Source organism: Pristis pectinata, chromosome 6 (genome assembly GCF_009764475.1).
Source record: "Pristis pectinata isolate sPriPec2 chromosome 6, sPriPec2.1.pri, whole genome shotgun sequence".
Lineage (NCBI taxonomy): Eukaryota > Metazoa > Chordata > Chondrichthyes > Rhinopristiformes > Pristidae > Pristis > Pristis pectinata.
Window position 1 is genome coordinate 4,285,883 of NC_067410.1, and position 21,774 is coordinate 4,307,656.

Consider the following 21,774-nt stretch of genomic DNA (forward strand, 5'->3'; position numbering starts at 1 on the left):
GCCCAGCCACACAAGTACTGTAGCTACAAGAGCAGGGCAGAGGCTGATTATCCTGCAGTCAGTGCATCATTTCCTAACCTCCCCCCCCACCCAAAGCCTTTACACCATCTACAAAGCAAAACAAAGTCATAAGTGTCTGGATGAATGCAGCTTCAACAACACTTACAGTCACCACCCACTTGACTGATAGATCACCCATCACCCTAAACATTCATTCCCTCCAGTACGGGCTCGCCATGCCTACAATGTAAACCATCTACAAAACACTCTGCAATTACTTGCCCAAGCTATTCTGACAGCATCTCCAAACCATTGATCTCTATCACCAAAAAAATCAATGGCAACAAACACATGGGAACACCATCCCGTGCACTTTCTTCTCCAAGTTACACATAATTCTAAATTGGAAATATGTCATTGTTCCTTTTACTTGGAAATCCCTTCCCAATAGCAATAGGGAGCATTTTCCGCAGAGGTTGGTAGTGCGACACAGTGGCACAGCTAGCGGAGGAGCGATTCCAGCGACCAGGGTTCAATCCTGACCCCCGGTGCTGCCTGTGTTGAGTTTGCACGTTCCCCCTGTGTTTTCTCACACATCCCAAAGATGTGCCAATTGGTAGGTTAATAGGCCACTGTAGATGGCCCTATTTTATTGGTCTGTGGGGGAATCTGGATTTGGGGGGGGGGGGGGGCGGAGGGAGCGGCAGGGGGAGTTGCTGAGAATGTAGGGAGAATAAAAATGGAATTTAAGTAGGATTAGTGTAAGTGGTGGTTGATAGTTGGTGTGGACGGGGTGGAACAAAGTGCCTGTTTCGGTACAGTACCTCTTTGTATCTCTGAAAGGAACAGCAGTAACTCAAGAATACTGTTCACCACTACCTTCTCTTTACTGTCAGATTAGGTTTCAGCAGCTTGTTTACACTACACGACTGAAAATTTTAAACTCTGCTGTCCAGGGGTTGAAGTTTTAGTCATTTTAAAAATGGTCCCACCATCGCCACCCCATGAGAGCTTCAAGCTTCAAGTTCCTGCGAGTGAACATCACCAACAGCCTGTCCTGGTCAAATCACATAGATGCCACTGCCAAGAAAGCTCACCAGCGCCTCTACTTCCTCAGGAAGCTAAAGAAATTCGGTTTGTCCCCTTTGACTCTCACCTTTTACCGATGCACCATGGAAAGCATCCTATCTGGATGTATCACGGCTTGGTATGGCAACTGCTCTGCCCAGGACTGCAAGAAACTGCAGAGAGTTGTGGACACAGCCCAGCGCATCACAGACACCGCCTCCCCTCCTTGGACTCTGTCTTTACCTCTTGCTGTCTTGGTGAAGCAGCCAGCATAATCAAAGACCCCACCCACCCAGGTCATTCTCTCTTCTCTCCTCTTCTATCAGGTAAAAGATACAGGAGCCTGAGGGCATGTACCACCAGACTTCTACCCCACTGTGATAAGACTATTGAATGGTTCCCTTATACAATGAGATGGACTATGACCTCACTATCTACCTTGGTGTGACCTTGCACCTTATTGCACTGCACTTTCTCTGTAGCTGCGACACCTTACTCTGTACTGTTATTGTTTTTACCTGTACTACATCAATGCACTCTGTACTAACCCAAGGTAACTGCACTGTGTAATGAATTGACCTGTACAATCGGTATGCAAGACAAGTTTTTCACCGTACCTCGGTACAAGTGACAATAATAAACCAATACCAATACCACATGGCTTGATTGGAACATCACACTAGAGAAATACTCCAAGAGGTGTCAAACTGAAGTGGTGCGAGATAACCTGCCCCAGGGTCTCACACCTATTTCTAATGGACTTCAACTTCAAATCATCATTGGCAGCAAATTGAAAATGCCCATTATAAACCCTACAGTTGTACAGGAAAGCACCCAGATTTCTCACTGTGTGCAACAACTGCAATTACTATTAAATGTTTAAATGTACACTAAAAACAGCTTGCAGTTTTCTTATAGAGTATGGTTTAGCTTTGGAATTTTTAATATTTTCTTCCATTTCTTCCAGTATTACACATGCCTACATGTTCTATCACATCCCTTGCAACATGCATTCACACGATGTAAAGGACAATGAAGCCATCTAGTACTGGCACAAATCCAGAGGATGCCACAGTAAATGCAAGTCGGACCTTCAGCATCAATGCAAGGGTAAAATGTCCTTTTAAAGCTTAAAAAGGCATTCAACACCAGTATCAAACTCACAGCTTGCACTCATTGAAAACAACACTTTTATCAGAGCAAATTATCTCCTTTCTCAGAAGTGCTTCATGTAATGAAACGTTTTGAAGTGTAAACACTTATGATATTGCACAATAAAGCTGACATAAAAACCAATTAGGCAAATAGTTGAGAAAGATGCAATTACAGCATGACACACCTGCAGGCAGCATCCATTGTAGTATGGATTTAGGAATTTAAGAGTTGGAAAAAGCATGACAAAAATAAAACCTCAAGGAAACTTTTGTACATAGGAAGTGTACTTACAATGGGGTACTGTCCCATTTATCTTTTACATTTAATTCCACATCTCTTTGTTCAACCAGATAGCTGAAAAAAAGTAAAGCTCTATTAATATCTTTTCCAAAACTGTGTTAATATTTTCCTGAATAAATTATTCCAGCATATTAAACCCAACACAAAGATAAAATGGACTCAAATGCTGGGTATTCAAAATTATAGCAGTAAATGCAGAAAAACAAAGCAGGTTGATCAGAGACCTAACAAATATATTCTAATTTAGGTGGCACCCTTCCATCAAAGCCAACTTTTTGCAATTTTTATGTTTCTCTTAATCAAGCAGTTGTCATGGGAGAAAAAAAATGGAGTTTCTTTCTCTCTTTCTAAAGTCCTCAACATCAGAATAAACGGTAATTGAATCGATGGATTAAAACATCTTGAGGAGGCTTATCACAAGAGCAAGACTGAAAGTGCTGTCAATCTGAAGTAAAATCAGAAAATGCTGCAGACACTCAGTAGGTCAGGCCATCTGTGAAAAGAGAAACTGAGTTAACCTTCCCTGTCGGAGACCCTTCATCAGAATGCCGCCTGACCTCCTGAGAGTTTCCAGCATGTTTTGCTTTAATTTCATAATTGCAACATGTTCATATCTTTTAAATCATGCTTTACATATAATGTGACGGTTGCTTGCATGGCTTCATGGGTGCACTTGCACAGGGTATTCAAGTTCTACTCCAAATATTTAGCCACATCTAGGCTGGCACTAGAACTAGTTGGACAGATTGTTCCTGAACCAGGATATGTCCACACTTGTGAGCAGGTTTGTTACTGCTGTTGGGGAGGGGTTAAGCTAATTTGACAGGAGAATGGAACATAGTAGATGTGCAGTTGAGGACTGGGGGGGAGGGTTGGGAGGTACAATATAGAAAGAAAACTAGATCACTTTAGTAGGCAGAGCATACACAGATGTGACAAGGCATGTGGATGTAATACAAGGCTAAACTGCACCTGTTTTAATGCCAGTACTAGCAGGGCGGATGAGCTAAGTGTTGATTAGCACATAGGGATATGGTGGTGTTGCCATAACAGATACGGTTGAAAGAAGGGTAGGACTGGTAACTCAATATTCCTAGGCGTAGAATCTACAGCCATGAAGGGAGGAAAAGAAAGGATATAAAGAAAGAGCATTAAATTAAGCAGTCCATTACTGCAGTAATAAGGGAGGATATGCAAGAAGGCTCCTCAAATGAGGCCATTTGGGTGGAGCTTAGAAACAAAGTGAGGGGATCACTTTGCTGGAGTTGTGTATAGGCCTCCAGACAGAAGGAGATACAGGAACAGATATGTAGTATAGTCACAGAGAGGTATAATAATGAGAATTATAGTAGTACAGGGTTTTAACTTTTCCAACATTAACTGGAATCACCTCAGTTAAAAGCTTAGAGGGGGTGGAGAGCTTTTTTGAGCCAGTACAAGATGGTCCTAGCAGAGAAAGGGCAGTTCTAGACCTAATCTTAGGAAATAGAGCCAGGCATGTGGTTGGACTGTCAGTGGAAAGCACTTTGAAGATAGTGACTATAACATTTAAGTTTCAAGGTGGTTATAAAAAGGATAAGGATAGACCAGAAATTAAGGTCCTGAATTGTGGGGGGTGGGGGAGGCTGATTTCAATGTCATAAAGGACATGGCAAAAGTAGACTAGGAGCAGCTACCTTGCCAGTAAGTCTGCATCTGACAAGGAGGAGTTATTTAAAAGTGAAACAGATTTCATGGCCAACCAGTCCCTGCAAGGGTGACAGGCAAGGACAAGAAGTCAAGGAACCCTTGATGTCAAGAGATATTGAGGGTTGTTTGTTTTTGAATAGGAAGCAGATATAGTGAACTAAGGAGAGGTTGGCCCTGTTATAGAAATTGCGGCAGAGTGGTTAAAAAAAATTAAGGTTAATATAGGGGGCATATTGACCAACAAGATTAAAGAAATATACTGATCAAATGCTAAGGGATTCAAGGGCAAAGGGGTAACCAAGCATCGAGTAGGAACCATCAGGGACAAAAGAGAAATCTGTATGTGGAGCCAGAGGATGTCGGTGAGGTCATAAATGAAAACTTCTCATCTGTATTCAATAAAGAGAAGATTCTAGTTGGAGAATTCTGAAATAAATCACCTTTAAAAAGGCCGGAACCACTAGATGCCCTGCTGGGATTAAAGTTGGTATGGAAACTCCAATGCACAGGAACGCAAGAGGCTACAGAGAGTGGTGGGACTCAGCCAGTTCCATCACGGGTACAGCTCTCCCCACCATCAAGGACATCTACACAAAGCAATGTCTCAGGAAGGCAATATCCATTAGCAGGGTCCCCCACCATCTGGGCCATGCCCTCTTCTCAATGCTGACATCAGGCCTCAAGGTTCAACAACAGCTTCTTTCCCACTGCCGTCAGGTTCTTGAACCGACCTGAAAAGCCCTAACACTACCTCAGACAACATTTCTTTTTCTCGTGTAAATTATGTGTCATTTATGTTAATTTAAGTTTATATTAACTTATGTTTGTCATGTACTGTGCTGCTGCTGCAAAAAGCTAACTTTCATGGCATTTATACCCTGCGTATGTATGCAAATGACAATAAATTTGAACTTGGATAAAACTCCAGGGCTTGATGGGATTTATCCCAGGTAGCTACAGACTTGTGCAAGACCTTTGACAAGGTCCCACTTAGATATCTTTATTAGTCACATGTACATCGAAACACACAGTGAAATACATCTTTTGCGTAGAATGTTCTGGGGGCAGCCCTCAAGTGTCGCCACGCTTCTGACGCCAATATTAGCATGCCCACAACTTCCTAACCCATACGTCTTTGGAATGTGGGAGGAAACCGGAGCACCCAGAGGAAACCCATGCAGACACGGGGAGAAGATTGATACAAAAGATTTGAGCCCATGGGATACAGGGCAAATAGGATCCAAAATTGGTTTGGTCATAGCTGACAGAAGGCAAGGGTGGAGGCTTGTTTTTGTGGCTGGAGGTAGTATTCCACGAGAGGCAGTATTCCACAGGGATCAGTACTGGGACCCTTACTGTTTGTTACATACATTAAAGAACTGGATGTAAATGTAGGAGTTATGTTCACAGATGACCGAAAATTGGTGGTGGTGTTGTTTATAGCAAAGACAATAGTTTCAGGATACGTGCTGATATTGATCAGTTGATAAGATGGGCACAAAAATGGCAGATGAAGAGTAATCCTGATACACGTGAGATAATGCACTCTTGGAGGATTAGTAAGCCAGCACATGCACAATGAATGTAGGCCCAATTGAATACCGAGGAACAGAGATATCTTGGTGTACAAGTCCAAGGATCTCTGAAGGATGCAGCACAGGTAGATAAAGTAGTTAAGAAGCCATTCAGGACATTTGCCTTCATTTGTCAGGCACAGAACGTGAGAGCTGAGGAGCTATGGTCCAACTGTCTAAATCATTGGACAGTTGGACTATTGTGTGCAGTTCTGGTCACCACACAATAGGAAGGATGTAATTGCAGTAACGAGGATGCAGAGCAGAGTCACTGGATGTTGCCTAGGATGGAGTGTTACATTTATAAGGACTGAGCATGATGCGTTTGTTCTCCTTGCTGTGGATGAGGCTAAGGGGGGACCTGATTGAAGGGTTAAAAATTATGAGGGCCATAGATGGAACAGATAGAAATTTTTTCCCTTTAGCAGAGATATCTAAAACCAAAAGACAAAGATTTAAGCTAAGGGTCAGGAGGTTTGGAGGGGATCTGAGGAAGGATATTTTCAGCCAGAGAGGCTGAGATACTCATAACATTTGAGTATCTTGACAAGCATTTGAATCGCAAAGATAAATTAAGGCTATGGGCCAGCAGCTGGAAAATGGGTAAGTGTAAATGGATATTTGATAGATGGCATGAACATGCTGAGTCAAAGGGCCAGAATGATTGCTGAATGATTCTATGACTCTATGACACAGTACAATGGGAGCACACTCCCCTTTGGATGAGATATGAAACTGTCTGCACTCACAGACAGGTGTAAAGGTCTCTTGGAAATATTTCAAAGGTGAAATGGGCATTCTCCGCAGTATCCTGGTCAATATTTATCAATCAACCTAAAATACAAAAATAGATTATTTGTTCATTTATATGTCTGTTGTTTGTGAGAACTTAATGTGCATAAACTGATTGTATTTGCTTACATTATAATAGCGATTACACTTCAAATCTAGTTCACTGGCTGTGAAGGACTATGTGACACCAGTACCTGTATAAAGTCTCTTTATTTCAAGTGATAACGAAGTCCTAAAAGCCTATAACTTATAATATAGAGAAAATATAGGGTGCAGCTAACCACAGCTTGAACCTCTCATTCAACTCTGCAACCAGCAACAGTCCTTTAGCGTGGACTGTCCAGAGACAAGAGTGCAACCAATGATTCATAAATGACGTTGTGGTTTCATGGCCAAGGAACTACTGACAGTAATCAATAACACTTCAACTGTACTCCAGGCTGCTATGTCTAATTACATTTGAGATGATGGCATGTTAGTGTAAATTTATGACATACAATTTCCAATTACAAATCCTACAGGAATTGCAGTTAAAAACGATAATTAATGTATCTTTAATACACAATATTAGAAAGAAATTTTATCAGCAATTCAAAACAATGAGCTAAGGAATTACTCCTGGTGACGTTATCAAATAAACATTTAATGCTTTCGTGTTAAAACTTTCTGAACATTCCTCTCCACACACACACCCCTCCTGCCCGTGCACCACGCGCACACACGCGCGCACACACACACACACACACACACACACACACAAATATTGGCAAAGGGACTTGGTCATAAACTTTAAATGGCCTATCATTGTTATAACTTGTGATTGTTGCACTTGTAGCCTTGCTGCAGAATTACTACAACCTATTTATTGTAAGTTAACCTTTTGCTGCTTCTCAGAATAGACTTTCCACACTGCCTAGGCAATTTACAAAAGAGCATTACTGTCAGGTTTATTTTGACAACGTGCTACGAAAAGGAGGCCGTTTACAGGGAATTCCCAGTAAACCTCTCACCCATCCGGGCCAGAACCCAAACTGCCAAGGCTTCTGAAAACTGCCAGAGACCCCATTTTACAGACCCCCATGAGAACATGAACTACACTACACCAAAGCAAGAGAGTGGGCTGCTGCTGAAGCACTACAACTTCATTTCCCTACCAATAAAGTTCTAATAGGTCCACCACAGAAACAGGAAGCATGATCTACCATGCACTTGATTATAATTTTAGTTGTGTGGAAAGGCTGAGAAATTGAGGATTGAGTCCAAAATTAAGAATGAGCTTTCATAAAAGTAGAGAAGAAGAAACTGTTGGACACAGAGGACACATATTTGAGGTGAGGGCTTCTTTAAAAAAATAAATACACAGCAAGCTTTGATCTGGAATTCACTGCGTATAAATGTAGTGGAAGCAGATTCAAATAGCAGTAACTTTTAAAAGGGATTTAGGTGTGAACTTTGAAAGGAAGCATTTTTACCCCATTATGTCCCCTAAGGATATTATAATTTCAATAAAATAACCCCTCATTCTTCTAAACAAACAATATACATCTAATTCCTGTAGCAAGATAACCCTCTCATCCCATGAATTAGCCTCCTTTGGACTGCCTCCATAGTCTGTATACCCCTTCTTAAGAAAAGAGACCAAAACCGTGCACAGTACTCCAGGTATGGCCTCACCAGTACCCTGTACAATTGCAACCATATTTCAAGAATGATGTCTACTATCTTCACCTACTGTTTGATTCATTTCTATTGCTAGTCTCAACCACAGTATATACAGCAATGTGGACATTTGAGATATTTGGAAGCTTGATGCCAAAAAAGTATAAGAGTATAAAAGAAGACAGTGATTAAGCCAGTGTTTTAGTGGGTGATAAAAAAATAAGCTGCTAGAGGAACTCAGCAGGTCAAACAGCATATGTGGAAGTAGAGGGATGGTCAACATTTCAGATCAAGACCCTGCATCAACACCTGCATCTCTTATATCTTCAGTGGATGATGATGCAACTGCTTAAGTCATTCCTTGATCTACTGTACAAAGACAGAGCAACTGGTCATGCATTTTAAAAGTAATTAAAAGGGGCTATTTTAACTCTTACCTCCCTCTGCTTTAAGGGTTAGCCTATTCCTCTCCCGATTTATCCCCATCCCATTTCCTCATGCAGGGAGTTAGTAGCTTACCACTTGTCAGGGAAGACAACGCCCCATCTCCCCTGGAAATTAAACTTTTATTCAAATGAATCCTGGCAATATCTACTTTGCATTGCCTATCTCAATAGCAAAAGACCTGACTGTAATCTGATCGCCTGTAGCGTATCTGTGGTAACAGAAGGATCGTGTCCTCGGGTCCATTACATTTGATAAATTGTGTAAATTGTCAGGGATTATTAGTTTCATGCAGCAAGAACCAACTATAGATCGAGTCAGGAAGGGTCAGAGGACACAAACAAGAATGTGCATTAGCACACAAGGAAAAATGGCAATAGGACAAATAGGTCAACAGTACAAAGAAGTCTAAATATGTTAAAAGGGTAAATCTCACAGCGTTAGTAACAAGTGGATTAACAGCACGGGTAGATGTAACTGAAAATGAGGTGACTGCATTTACGGAGACGTAGCTTCAGGGTGACAAGACTGGGAGCCAGACATCCAAGGATATTCGATGTTTTTGGAAGAGTTGGCTGAAGGAAAATGGAAATGGGTGACGCTGTTAGTGAAGGATTAAGTCAGTGCAGGTATGAGAAAGGATTTTAGTTCGGAAAATGAAGACGTAGAATAAGTCTGTGTGGAGCTAAAAAAGCAGCAAGGGGAGGAAGACAAGGGAGGGAGCTGTCTACCAGCCTCCAAATAGCAGTGGTAATATAGGAATTGTATCAAACAGGGAACTAGAGATGCATGCAACAAGTGTGTTACAGTAATCACGGGTGATTTGAATCTACATATCGACTCACCAAACCAAATCAATAACAACACATTGGTGAAAGAATTGCTGGAGTGAGTGCTGGGTGGCTTATTGGACAGACAATGTTGAACAGAGAACTCAGAAATAAGCCATCTTAGGCTGCATAGAGTGAAATGAGAAAGGATAGTTAGTAATTTTGTTGCTCAGGATCCTTTAGGGAAGACTGAATATAAGGATAGAATTCTTCATTAAGATTGAAAGTGAAGTAGTTCAATCCGAAATTAGGATCATAAATCTAAACTATGGAAACTTCAAAGATACCAGGAGCAGGTTATAGAGTCATAGAGCTATACAACACAGAAACAGATCCTTGAGCCCAACTCGTCCATGATGCCTAACTGAGCTAGTCCCATTTGCCCGCATTTGACCCATACCTCTCTAAACCTTTCCTATCCACGTACCTGTCCAAATGCCTTTTACATGTCAAAATTGTACCCACTTCTACCACTTCATCTGGCAGCTCATTCCATATACAAGAAAATACTACAAACTAGTATTTGTAAGAAAATAGTGCTGAAGAAATTAATAGCAATGAAAGCCCATAAATCTCTGGGACCTGATACAGCCCAGAGTACTAAAGGAGGCAGCCGTGGAAATATTAGATACACTGGTTATCATTTTCTCAAATTCCACAGATTATGGAATAGTCTCCATAGACTGGAGGGTGGTAGATGCAACTATACTACTGAGAAAAAAGGGATAGAGAACACAAGCAACTACAAACTAGTTAGCTAATAACAGCAGTGAGGAAAATGCTAGGAACAATTACAAAAAGATAACAGACCACTTGGAAAGTATCAATGAGATTAGACAAAGTCAACATGGATTTCTGGTAGGAAAATCGTATTTGACAAAGCTTCAAGTCTTTTTTTGGAGGTTGTTAACTGGTGAAATAAAGGGAAAACGGTGGACATTGTGCATTTTCAGAAAGCCTTTGATAAAGTCCTATATAAAGGAGTAATGTGTAAAATTCAACTGGTAGGTAATGTATTAACATGCATTGAAAATTGTTTAAGAGACAGGAAACAGTAGGGCTGCATGGGTCTTTTCGAAGAAGCAGGCTATAATTAGTGGGGTAGCAAGGAATCAGTGCTTGGACCTCAGCTAATCATAATATGTATCAAAGATTTGCACGAGGGAAGAAAACATAATATTTTGAAACTTGTTAACGACACTAATCTGGGTCGGATTGTGAATTGTGAGGATGATGCAGAGATGCTTCAAGAAGACAGACAGAATGAGTGAATGGGCAAAAACATGGCAGATGCTGTAATAACATGGATAATTATGAAGTTAAGCGCTTCAGTAGAAAGGCAGAAAGGAGACTCATTAGTTAAATGACTTTATATTGGAAAATGTTGGTGTACAAAGAGACTTGGGTGTTCTTCTATACCAGTCACTAAAAACAAACATGCAGCAAAAGTGCAGCAAGGAGTTAAGGTGATCAGTGGTATGCTGGCCTTCATCGGAAGAGGATTTGAGCACAGGAACAAAGATACCTTGCTGCGATTATACAGGATGGTGAGTGACCACACCTGGAATATTTGCATCGTTTTGTTCTCATTATCCAAGCAAGGAAATACTTGCCATAGGGAGAGTACAGCGAAGGTTCACCAGACTGATTTCTGGGATGGCAAGTCTGCCATACAAGAAGGAAATAGGTCTGCATTCACGTTAGTTCAGAAGAACGAAAGAGTTCGAATTCAAACTCACTGGACTAGAGGCTGAATGCAGTGAGGTCACTTTGTCTGGCTGGAGCAACTAGAACGAGGGATCACAGTCTCAAGATAAGGGGCAAGGCTGAGATGAAGTGAATTTTTTTTCCACCCAGAGGGTGGTGAACCTGTGAAATTTGCTTCCACAAAGAACTGTGGAAGCCAAGCCATGAGGCAGGAGAGAGGCAAGTTTCTAGATACAACCAGCCAACCCACAGCACTGCAGATGCAGACAATCACTAGTAACTCACCACCATCTTCTCATGAGCAGCTGGGATTAGGTAATAAGTACTGGCCTTGCCAGTAATACCTATATCTTGTGAATTTTTTCATATCCTGTGAATCTTTTTTGTAATTCTAAAGGATGATGGCTGCACTTAAAAAAAAATTAACTGATTAAGTAATGAAAGATTTTGCAACACCAAAGGATAGCAAGTACTGTGTTTCTTCCTTCTGACTTCATGTGAAATGCTATTCATCATCAAAATGATGTTGCAACCACCACTACCACTGTGATAGACTTGTGTTTTTTAAACTAGCACTATGCATCTAAAAATGCTTCTATGAGATAACAGCCAAAGTTTGATATTGCTCAAAGGCATAATAGTATTGCTAAATCTGTTTGAGGGTAGTAGAGTTTTGTTTAAATATTAATTATTATTTAAGAATTGGGCGACTCTCACATATCCATTGATTGCACTTGACCGGAATCTTAATGTTTGCAGACATCACAAAAATTGGTGGAATAGTAGATCTGTCCAGAGACATAAATCAGTTGGAAAGTTGGCTGGAGCAGTGGCAGACAGAATTTAATCCAGGCAAGTGTGAGGTAATGCATTTTGGGCCATCAAATACTGCAGGACATACACAGTAAACGGCAGGGACCTTAAGAGTGTTGACATAAAGAGAGACCTTGTGGTGAAACTTCGCAATTCCCTCAAAATGATGACACAGGTGGATAGGGTAGCAAAGCAGGCATTTAACACGCTTGCCTTCATAAGCTGAGGCATTGAATACAAGAGTTGGAAGCTGCACAAAACATTGGTTGGGCTGCACTTGGAATACTGTGTTCAGTTCTGACCGCCACACGACAGAAAGGATGTGGTAGCATTAGAAAGAGTGCAGAAGAGATTCACCAGGATGTTGCCTGAAATGGAGGGCCTCGGTTACAAGGAGAGATTGGATAGGCTGGGTTTGTTCTCACTAGAGCGAAGGAGGCGGAGAGGTGACCTGATAGAGTTCAATAAGGTTATGAGGGGCATAGAATAAGGTAGATAGTCACGGTCTTTTTTCCAAGGTATGGAAATCTAAAATTAGAGGGCACAGATTTAAGAGCGGAGAAATTTAAAGATCTGAGGGGCAAATTTTTCCACACAGAGGATAGTGTTTATATGGAACGAGCTGCCAGAGAAGGTGGTAGAGGCTGATACAATTACAATGTTTAAGAGGCATTAGGACAGGTACTTGGATAGGAAAGGAATAAAGGGACACAGGCACAATGAGGGCAAATAGGATTAGAGTAACAGGCACCACGGTTGGCACGGACCAGCTAGGCCAAAGGGCCCACTTCCGTGCTGTACAGCTCTATTACTCTAAAAGACCAACTGGCCCAAAGATTCACTCTTTTATTTGGATATAGTTATAAGACTCAGGTGATTGTTGTTCACCCAGTTCATGTACACAATAACTCTCCTCTCTGTCAACTCTCTGCAGAATTAGGAACTGCTCCTTCAGAGCACGTCATCTGACAGAATTTTGCAAGAAACATAATCAAAACCACATGAACTAACAAAAAAAGGAGAAATAAAACTCTTGCATTCCATGCTGTTATTTACTCAACTTGGAGTTGATATGAAGAGATTAACATTTTCACCACTACAGAAATTATATCCTAAATCTGGAATTAGTGTCCAATTTGAATCCCCATTTTGCTCCAGAATTTAGCATGACATCTGGCCAAAATTTAATTATAATTCTCAAAATTATTTCAAAATTTGACTCTATAGCCTCCACAGCTGAAGCATAACATAATCGCAGGAATGCCATAAGGTGTTTCACTGATATCAAATTAAACAATGACATCAATAATTTAATAATCTGTGTTTGATGATGCACACTGGTCAAGGTGCCAAGAGTACTTCCGGTTCTTAGAACTGTGTCAAGCCACATCTGAACCTTGAGGCCAGAAAGCTCAGTGTTATGCTTATATCATTCACTGTGACACCAAATCATCGTTGTACTTGTTGAAAAACAAGCCTTAAAATCTCTTGCCCCAGTCAGGATTGCTGCCAATCAAGAAAAACTGTAAACATATGGTTGTATAAATGGAAAAATAAAATAAATTAATATTTTAGGTCTACTCCTATATCATTTCTGAAGAAAGGTCTCCTTCTCCATTTACTCTCTCGGATCCTGACAAGCCCATTGATGACCAACATCTTCTGTTCCCGTATTTATAGTTCTGCTGAACTAGTGGCTCAGTCGTGCTGTGGCCTGTAGATTGTCCTCTCTACACATAGAGTTTGCTTTTGACTCAAATAAAAATCTAGATTTCTTAAGTCCCATTTCAGAGACTTGAATGCATAATCCAGGTTGGCATTTTGGTACTGTACTGAAGCTGCAGTTCCTTCTTTTGAATAAACTGATGCCCTGCCTGCTCTTGGGTGGATGAAGAAGATCCAATACAACTATTTTCAAGAACAGAACTTTGTAAATGCCCTGGCCAATGTTTATTGAACAGCTCAATGAAAAACAAAAAATCTGATTCTTATCTAATTGCTGTCTGAGGGAACTTGCTCTGTGCAACTTGACTAGCACATTCCTATGCATTAATCCAATCATTACCAACTATCCCATCTAAAGGGAAATAATTTCCCTTCTTTAGGTTCCATGCAATTGGAGCCTGCTGTCCGAAGAGCTGGGACGTCATGTTACAGCTGTACTTACGTTGGTTGGGCCACACTTCAAGTATTGTGCGCAATTCTGGTCACCATGCTATAGGAAGAATGTGATTAAGCTAGAGGGTGCAGAAACGATTCACAGGAATGTTATCTGGACTGGAGGTCTTTGAGTTATAAGGAGAGATTGGGTGGGACTTTTTTCCCTGGAATGAAGGAAGCTGAGGGGTGACCTTTTTGATGTTTATAAAATTGTGGGGGGCATAAATAAGGTGAATGTTCACAGTCTTTTCCTCAGGGTAGGGGAGTCTAAAACTAGAGGTCATGGGTTTAAGGTGAGCGGAGAAAAATTGTTGTAACATGGATGTTGTAACATGAGAACATTTAAAATACATTTGCATTGATAGATGGATAGGAAAGGTTTTGAGGGTTATGGGCCAAATGCAGGCACATGGGATTAGCTTAGATAGGCACTTTAGTCAACAGGGAGGAGTTGGGCTGAAGGGCTCACTTCTGTGCTTGGTATAACTCTATGAATCTGTCGTCCCAGTAAAAGCCTCCCCTGCACCCCCAGTGTTTATAATTAGAGTGGAGAATGCAGCTGGGTGGAGCAGAAATGCTAAATCTTTCTGGTGAGGTCCATCTTAAAAGTTTGCAAACCTTCCCCTAAACTCTAAAATGGACCCAACTGAGTGCAACACTCCAGAGATTAATTTCTAAGCTTGACTTTATCATTGCCAAACTTCAGCTGTTGGCAGCAGCCTTTAGAGATTCATTTGGGCATTGTCCACAATTCTCAATTACCAGAGATTCTCTTGTTACCTCTGGCATGAGTTAACCTATTTCTTCCACTCTAATCAAAATATCATTTTGCCTTATAAATAGTTGATCTCAGCACTCAGCAGTTCATGCTTAAATCTGCAGGCCTTGAATAATCTTGTTTTATCCCTGGATTCTTTGATAACCAGAAGGAATTTATTTTGTCACACTCAATCCCCTTCCAGAAACACCAGTGAAAGGTGCACTTAACTGTTGACTTGTTTGGATTGGGAGAACCCAGCAAGAATTACTCTGCGGGTCCACTGAGTTCACAGGGAAACACAGATCTTCAAAAAGTAATATGCTGTCTCCTTAAGCAAGTTACTAATGAGATCATAGTCATAAAGGCATACAGCACAGAAAGAGGCTATTCAGCCCAACACATCCATGCCGCCCGCTGTACCTTTCTACACTAATCCCAGTTACCCACACTAGGTCCATAGCCCAATGTAATGTTGGATCCAGCCAACGCCACAATGATAGAAATTTATCTTCTCCATGCACAGATCATGCACCCAAGGATCCTGCTGTTGATTTTCAATAACGCAACAAAAGGGTTCAGCAGAGTACACATTGGTGCCAACCTGATCAAAAAAAAGGCCAGTTAACTGCCAGTTCCTGAGGAAGAAAAGAGGAGGAATCGGGAAGGAGAAAGGAAGGAAAGCCAACAACAAGAAGGAAGGAAGGAAGAGGAAAGGAGCATTGAATAGAGTAAATATTTGATTGATTGTTCCAAGGAATTCACATCATAGATATGAGTGCAGTTGGTGGATGACAGGGGAATTACTGCCAAACAATCCATCTAGAATCCATTAAGAGCAAGGAGCAAACATGTGTTTCCAGCTAGAGGACAGAAAATAGATGCTCCTAATTTTGCCCAGATGAGAATGCCTACACTGTGGCAATGCCCTGTCCACCAGAAATATACAAGTGTTACGCTACAGAAAAATAATTGGTTAGTTCGCTATAAATTCATTAGAAACAGAGAAGAGCTTTAGATCTAACAAGTCAGTCAATTTTTGCTGTTCACCTACTATACATAAATGATAGCTTTGTGACCAAACAGTCAAGTGTTTGCATTTTCTCCCATCCAATACCTTTCCGCCCCCATCGGAAAAGAATGTGTTGCCCAAAAGTCATTTTGATTTCCGGTCAAGTAAACAACAGATCATAAACCACAGGGATCTTGCTCAACAACATGGTCTGTTTTGCTCACGGATGAGGCAGATACTTCCCTGGGGTTTACTTATATATACTTTACTTATTTGCAATGGAAGTACAAGTCATGCAATAGTGCTCACTATCTCACCAGGTAACTAGTGATCATTACTTGCATTAAGTTGTACATAAGTATCTTATAAGCACAGAATAAGGCCTTTCTGCCCACTGCATCTTTACTGGCTCTTTGAGCAAAATATCAATCCCCCTAATCTTTCTCCACAGCACACTGGATCACAATAACAAAGAAAAACAAGAGCCAGAGTAGCCACCAAGCCTCTTACGCCTGCCCCATCTTTCAGTATGATCATGGCTGATCTATGCTGGCCTCAACTTCTCTTCTAACCCTTAATTCTTTGACCTTTCAAGTAGTTAATTATCTCCACCTTCAATATATCTAATGATCTAACCTTCACCACCCTCGTGGGCAGAGAAGTCCAAAAGTTCACCGCCCTCTGAGAGGAGTAATTTCTAAGCACCTCAGCTTTAAGTGACTGGCCACTTATTTGGGAGCTATGTCCCCTTGTTTGTGACTCGCCCACTACTGGAAACATCTCAACACGTATCCTGCCAAGCCCACTTTGGATCTCATATATTTGAAGAAGGTCACCCTCATTCCTCTAAATAAGGAATACAGACTCAAACTGTCCAGCCTTTCTTGATAAGGTGACCCTCTCATCTCAGAAATTAGGCTGGTGAATCTCCTTTGGACTGCTTCAAATGCTACTATATCCTTTTTCATGTAAGGAGACCAAAACTGTGCACAGTATTCTTGGTGTGGCCTCACCAACACCCTGTACAACAAAAGCTCGCCATTCTTAAACTGCAAACTTTCACAATAAATGCCAACATGTTGTTTACTTTAACCAGTTGTTGGAGCTACCTGCTAACTTTTTGTGATCCATGCACTAGAACACCTAGATCCTTCTGAACTTTATTCTAAGAAAAGGTCAGTTCTTTTTTTTGTAGCTATTCTTCTACAGGATCCTAAGGAATCTTCTTCCAATCCTTCAGTTCAGTTCCACGTGGATGCTACAGCCAAAATAAAAGCACACCGATGCCTCTACTTCCTCAGAAGGCTAAGGAAATTTGCTATGTCCCTGATGACCCTCACCAATATTAATTGATGCACCATAGAAAACATCCTATCCAGATGCATTACAGCTTGGTATGGCAAATGCTCTGCTCATGACCACAAGAAATTGCAGAGAGTTGTGAACACAGCCCAGTCCATCACACAAACCAACATCCCCTCCATTGACTTCTCGCTGCCTCAGGAAAGCGACCAATATAATCAAGGATCTCTCCCACCCCAGTCATTCTCTCTTCTCCCATCGGGCAGAAGGTACAAAAACCTGAGAGTACGAACTACCAAGCTCAAGGACAGCTTTGATTCCACCTGTTATCAGACTCTTGAACTGGCCTCTAATACGCTAAAAGATGAACTCTTGAAGTCTCGGTGTCCTAACCTTCCTTGTCGTGGCCCTTGCACTTTATTTGTCTACCTGCACTGTACTGTCTCTGTAACTGCACCCCTATATTCCGCATTCTGTTTTCTTTTTAACCACCTCGATGTAATTGTGCATGGCATGATTTGTCTGGATGGCGCGCAAAGCAAAAGCTTTTCATTGTATCTCGGTACATGTGACAATAATAAACCAATACCTGCATTCCCAACCTTCACCACTGAATGAACGGATTAAAAAAAATTCACCTTAACTTAGTCTGAGAAAAATCAATGTTTGCTTTAGAGAACTCTAGCTTGTATTTTCTTTCAGAATTTAAGCACATTAATTGGCACATATAAACTCTGATCCTTAATCCAAACTGTAGATATCAACATCTGCATCCTTTCTTTACCTTCACTTCCATAAGTCCTTTGGTCCTATTAATTTTGCTCCCTTCTCTCTTTCTATCAGACATCAAGGAATAGAAGCAACAAACAATCTGCTGGAGGAACTCTGAGTCGAACAGCATCTGTGGGAGTAAAGGAATTGTCGATGTTTCAGGTCGAAACCCTGCATCAGGACCTGGTCGACCCAATGAGTTTCTCCAGCAGATCATTTGTTGCTCCAGATTCCAGCATCTGCAGCCTCTTGTGTCTCCATCAAGGAATAGTATATTTGCATGGCCATTATCCCGTATTTCCAATGCTCTCAGACTGTTTCTCTCGTAAGTATCAGTGGCCTTAGATTCTAGCACAAAAGAGAGAACTCTTGGCATGCTCAACTGTCAAACCCTATCCTTCCCTGCCCATTTATTCTTGGGATATAGGCAATGCTAACAAAAGTTACAGTCACTGCAGCCACCTTTAGTTTCCTGGATGAAATGGTGCATCAGCTTCTTGCTTCAGGACAAATTATTTTTCCTAACATGATAATGAGCCACTTACCTTCAGAAACCATTGGCTATCACCTGCTTATGGGTCAGCTCATCTACAAGTACCTAAACTGCAGATTGAATAGCGAAGGCTGGAGGCAAGATAAAGGTCAAATGTCAGCACATCTGACCCCTCACTCCACCACTGGACTCACCACTGAGTCTAACAGCACTGCATTACAGTAAGTAACGAAGTGAAATATTGACCACTTTGGTAGGACTAGAGTAAGGATGGGAGACTTACTGTGTAGAAATAACACACAGACCCATTGACAGCAATATCACTCTGTCTCACAAGTTATTTTGGGGCAGTTGAAGGATTGGAGTTGGTTACAAAGGTATGGAGAGGCAAGATAATGCAGAGATTCGAAAACAGAGTCTGAAAATCATAGCACGTCTTAAACATGAGGCGTTTCATTAACGGGGGGGGGGGGGGAGGGTGACGTTCATTGGCTAACGCAAGTAGTGTCAAGTGATTTGTTATCACTAACAAAGCAAGGTTCTAGAGAATTGCAAAAATCTGTGAAAACAAAAACAGACCAAAGAATAAATCAAAAGGCAACAACGGGTTCTAGGTTATAATGAAGTTTTTAAACCTTTCAATTAATAATTCTATTACTTGACGCAAATAGTGCATCCATACCAAAACATGGAATGTAAATATAGAAACATAAATATAGTTGTGGTTATTAAAGCGTTGCCCAATCACTCATTCCTAAAATAGCACAAAGACTGAACGTTGCGTGATAATATACAATTAAAATTCCTATAACATTGGATCTTAAAATTCCTGTATCTTCCTATAGCTCACATGCTCACCCTGAATAATAAGAAGTGAGCAGGATTAAGTCACGTGGTCGTTCAAACCTGCTCTCTCATTCACTAAGATCGTGGCATATTTACTCTCAACTCCACTTTCCCACTTGGTTCTCACAATCCTCGATTTCTTGATTTCCCTGTAGTCCAAAACTCTATATGTAAATATATTTAACAACTCGGCTTTCTGCAGCAGAGAATTCCAAAGATCCATAACCTTCTGGGATGAAAAAATCCTCCTCATTTTAAACAGACTCAGAACTCTGGCTACCTACCCAGCGATTTAAATCACTACACTATCATACCCCAGTGCCACCCTTTCTATTTTCATCCACTCTTTCTATTTTCAGTCCTAAGCAGGTTCAAGTCTGATACATGAGTATTTGTGGTAGCATCATTCCTTAGTCCCATCACCATGTTTCTGGTTACAGATTCTTATACAGAGAGAGATACTTCTGTGTGATGTCATTTGATATACCCATCTCCTTTGCCCCCAACCTAAAGCAAATAGCTCTGTGCTTAGTGTCTCAGTTTACAGTTAGATGGGTCGGTACTATTAGGAGAGGAGGATGCGGAACATTCCCACAGGAGGGGTATCAAAGAGGGCGTAAGTTTAAGGTGAGAGGAAGGAGTTTTAAAGGGATTCTAAGGGTTACGTTTTTATTAAACACAGAGAGTCTTTGAAATCTGGGCTATGCTGCCAGAGGAGGTGGTGGAACCAGAAATAATTACGACATTTAAAAGGCATTTAGATATCGAAATAGGCATGGCATAGAAGGAGACACAAGAGACTGCAGATGCTGGAATCTGAAGCAAAAACCAAACTGCTGGAGGAACTCAGCGGGTCAGGCTGCATCTGTGGAGGGAAATGGACAGTTGACGTTTTGGGTCGAGACCCTTCATCCTGCATAGAAGGATATGATCCTAATGCAGACAAGTGGGATTAGTGTAGATGGGCACGGACGTGGTGGGATGAAGGTATCGTTTCTGTGCTCTAAGACTCTATGATTCTTAAAGAATTGCTGGTAGGTTTTTGAAATAGAATTACTCTAGGTTAGAATGAGATGTGCATTTTTGTAAAGTCTGTTTATTAGCTTCACAGCACTCCAATCTGATCCTTTAGCAATATTATTTAAAACTCATTGTTCTTGGCAGTTCTCAGGAAAAATTTACTCTGATTACTACCAAAAGTGAAAATTTAAGTGAATTGCATGTTGTTTGCAAAGGTCCTTTAAAAACTCAAGGTGAATCCTTCAAGACTTACCTGCATCTAAACAAATATCACTTCTGTAACTGCATGTGACACTCATAATTGCTTTTGTTCCTCTTTCTGTTATCTGCCCCGTATCATTCCTTTATAAGCGTTCTGACTCTACAAAAGTCGCCTTGCATTGTGAACAAAAAGGGTGAAGTAGAAAACAACTTTTTTTTAAGCAAACAGTAGTGATAGTCTGGTACTAACACTACCTCGGACTACATTTCTTTTTTCTCTCTCTCTCTCAACTTGCACGTTATGTTTATTTTGTTATTTTGCCATGTAAATTATGTAAAAATTTGTTAATTTAAATTTATGTTGATTTATGTCTCTCATGTTTGTAATGTAATGTGCTGCTGTTGCAAAAAGCTAACCTTCACAGCATTTATACCCTAGGTAGGTATGCCTATGACAATAAACGAACTCAACTACCTGTGAGAGCCATGGAAACAGACAATCAGGGCTTTCTAAAGAGAAAAGGAGAGGCACAAGAGTCAAAGGTGAGTTTATTGTCATATACACAAGTACGTACACACAGGTGCAATGAAAAGCTTGCTTGCAGCAGCATCACATAGCATCAGATAAAACATAAAATAAACAAATTATACACAATTTTTGCAGGAAAAAAAATTAGAACAAAAAAAAAGTCCATTTTAGTGCAAAGTGATCAGAGTGGTCATAGTGTTGCTGAACTGCAGTGGTGATTAGGGTTTCGCCTGCTGGTTCGTGAACCAAATGGTTGAAGTGAAGTAGCTGTCTTGAACCTGGTGGTGTGGGACTTCAGGCTTCTGGACCTCCTACCCAATGGTAGCTGTGAAAAGATAGCATGGCCCGGATGGTGGGGATCTTTGATGATGGATATTGCCTTCTTGAGGCAGCGCCTCCTGTAGATACCACCGACGGTGGGGAGGGATGTGCCAGTGATGTACTGGGCAGAGTCCACTACTCTCTGCAGCTTCTTATGTTCCTGTGCATTCGAATTGCCGTACCAGACCACGTTGCAACCAATCAGGATACTTTAAACAGTACATCTGTAGAAGTTTGTTAAGAGTGTTCAGTGACAAGCTGAACCTCCTAAGTAAAGACGCTGGGGCACTTTCCTTATGATTGCATCTATGTGCTGGTTCCAGCTATTTTT

At 41.0% G+C, this 21,774-nt stretch overlaps 1 protein-coding gene across 3 annotated transcripts in view; it reads right to left on the reverse strand.

Moving 5' to 3' along the window:
* The window catches only part of abtb1 (ankyrin repeat and BTB (POZ) domain containing 1), a 76,067-nt gene that overhangs the window by 44,009 nt on the left and 10,284 nt on the right, over positions 1-21,774 (reverse strand). For 2 of the 3 annotated variants that reach the window (XR_007956512.1, XM_052018479.1), the window contains exon 2: positions 2,515-2,577. The exons of the other annotated variant lie outside the window; for it this stretch is intronic. Coding sequence is in view for 1 of the 2 variants with exons in the window: in XM_052018479.1 (XP_051874439.1) it covers positions 2,515-2,577 (63 nt within the window). In the remaining variant the exon portion in view is untranslated. The remainder of the gene's footprint in view (positions 1-2,514; positions 2,578-21,774) is intronic. 3 annotated transcript variants of the gene reach the window in all.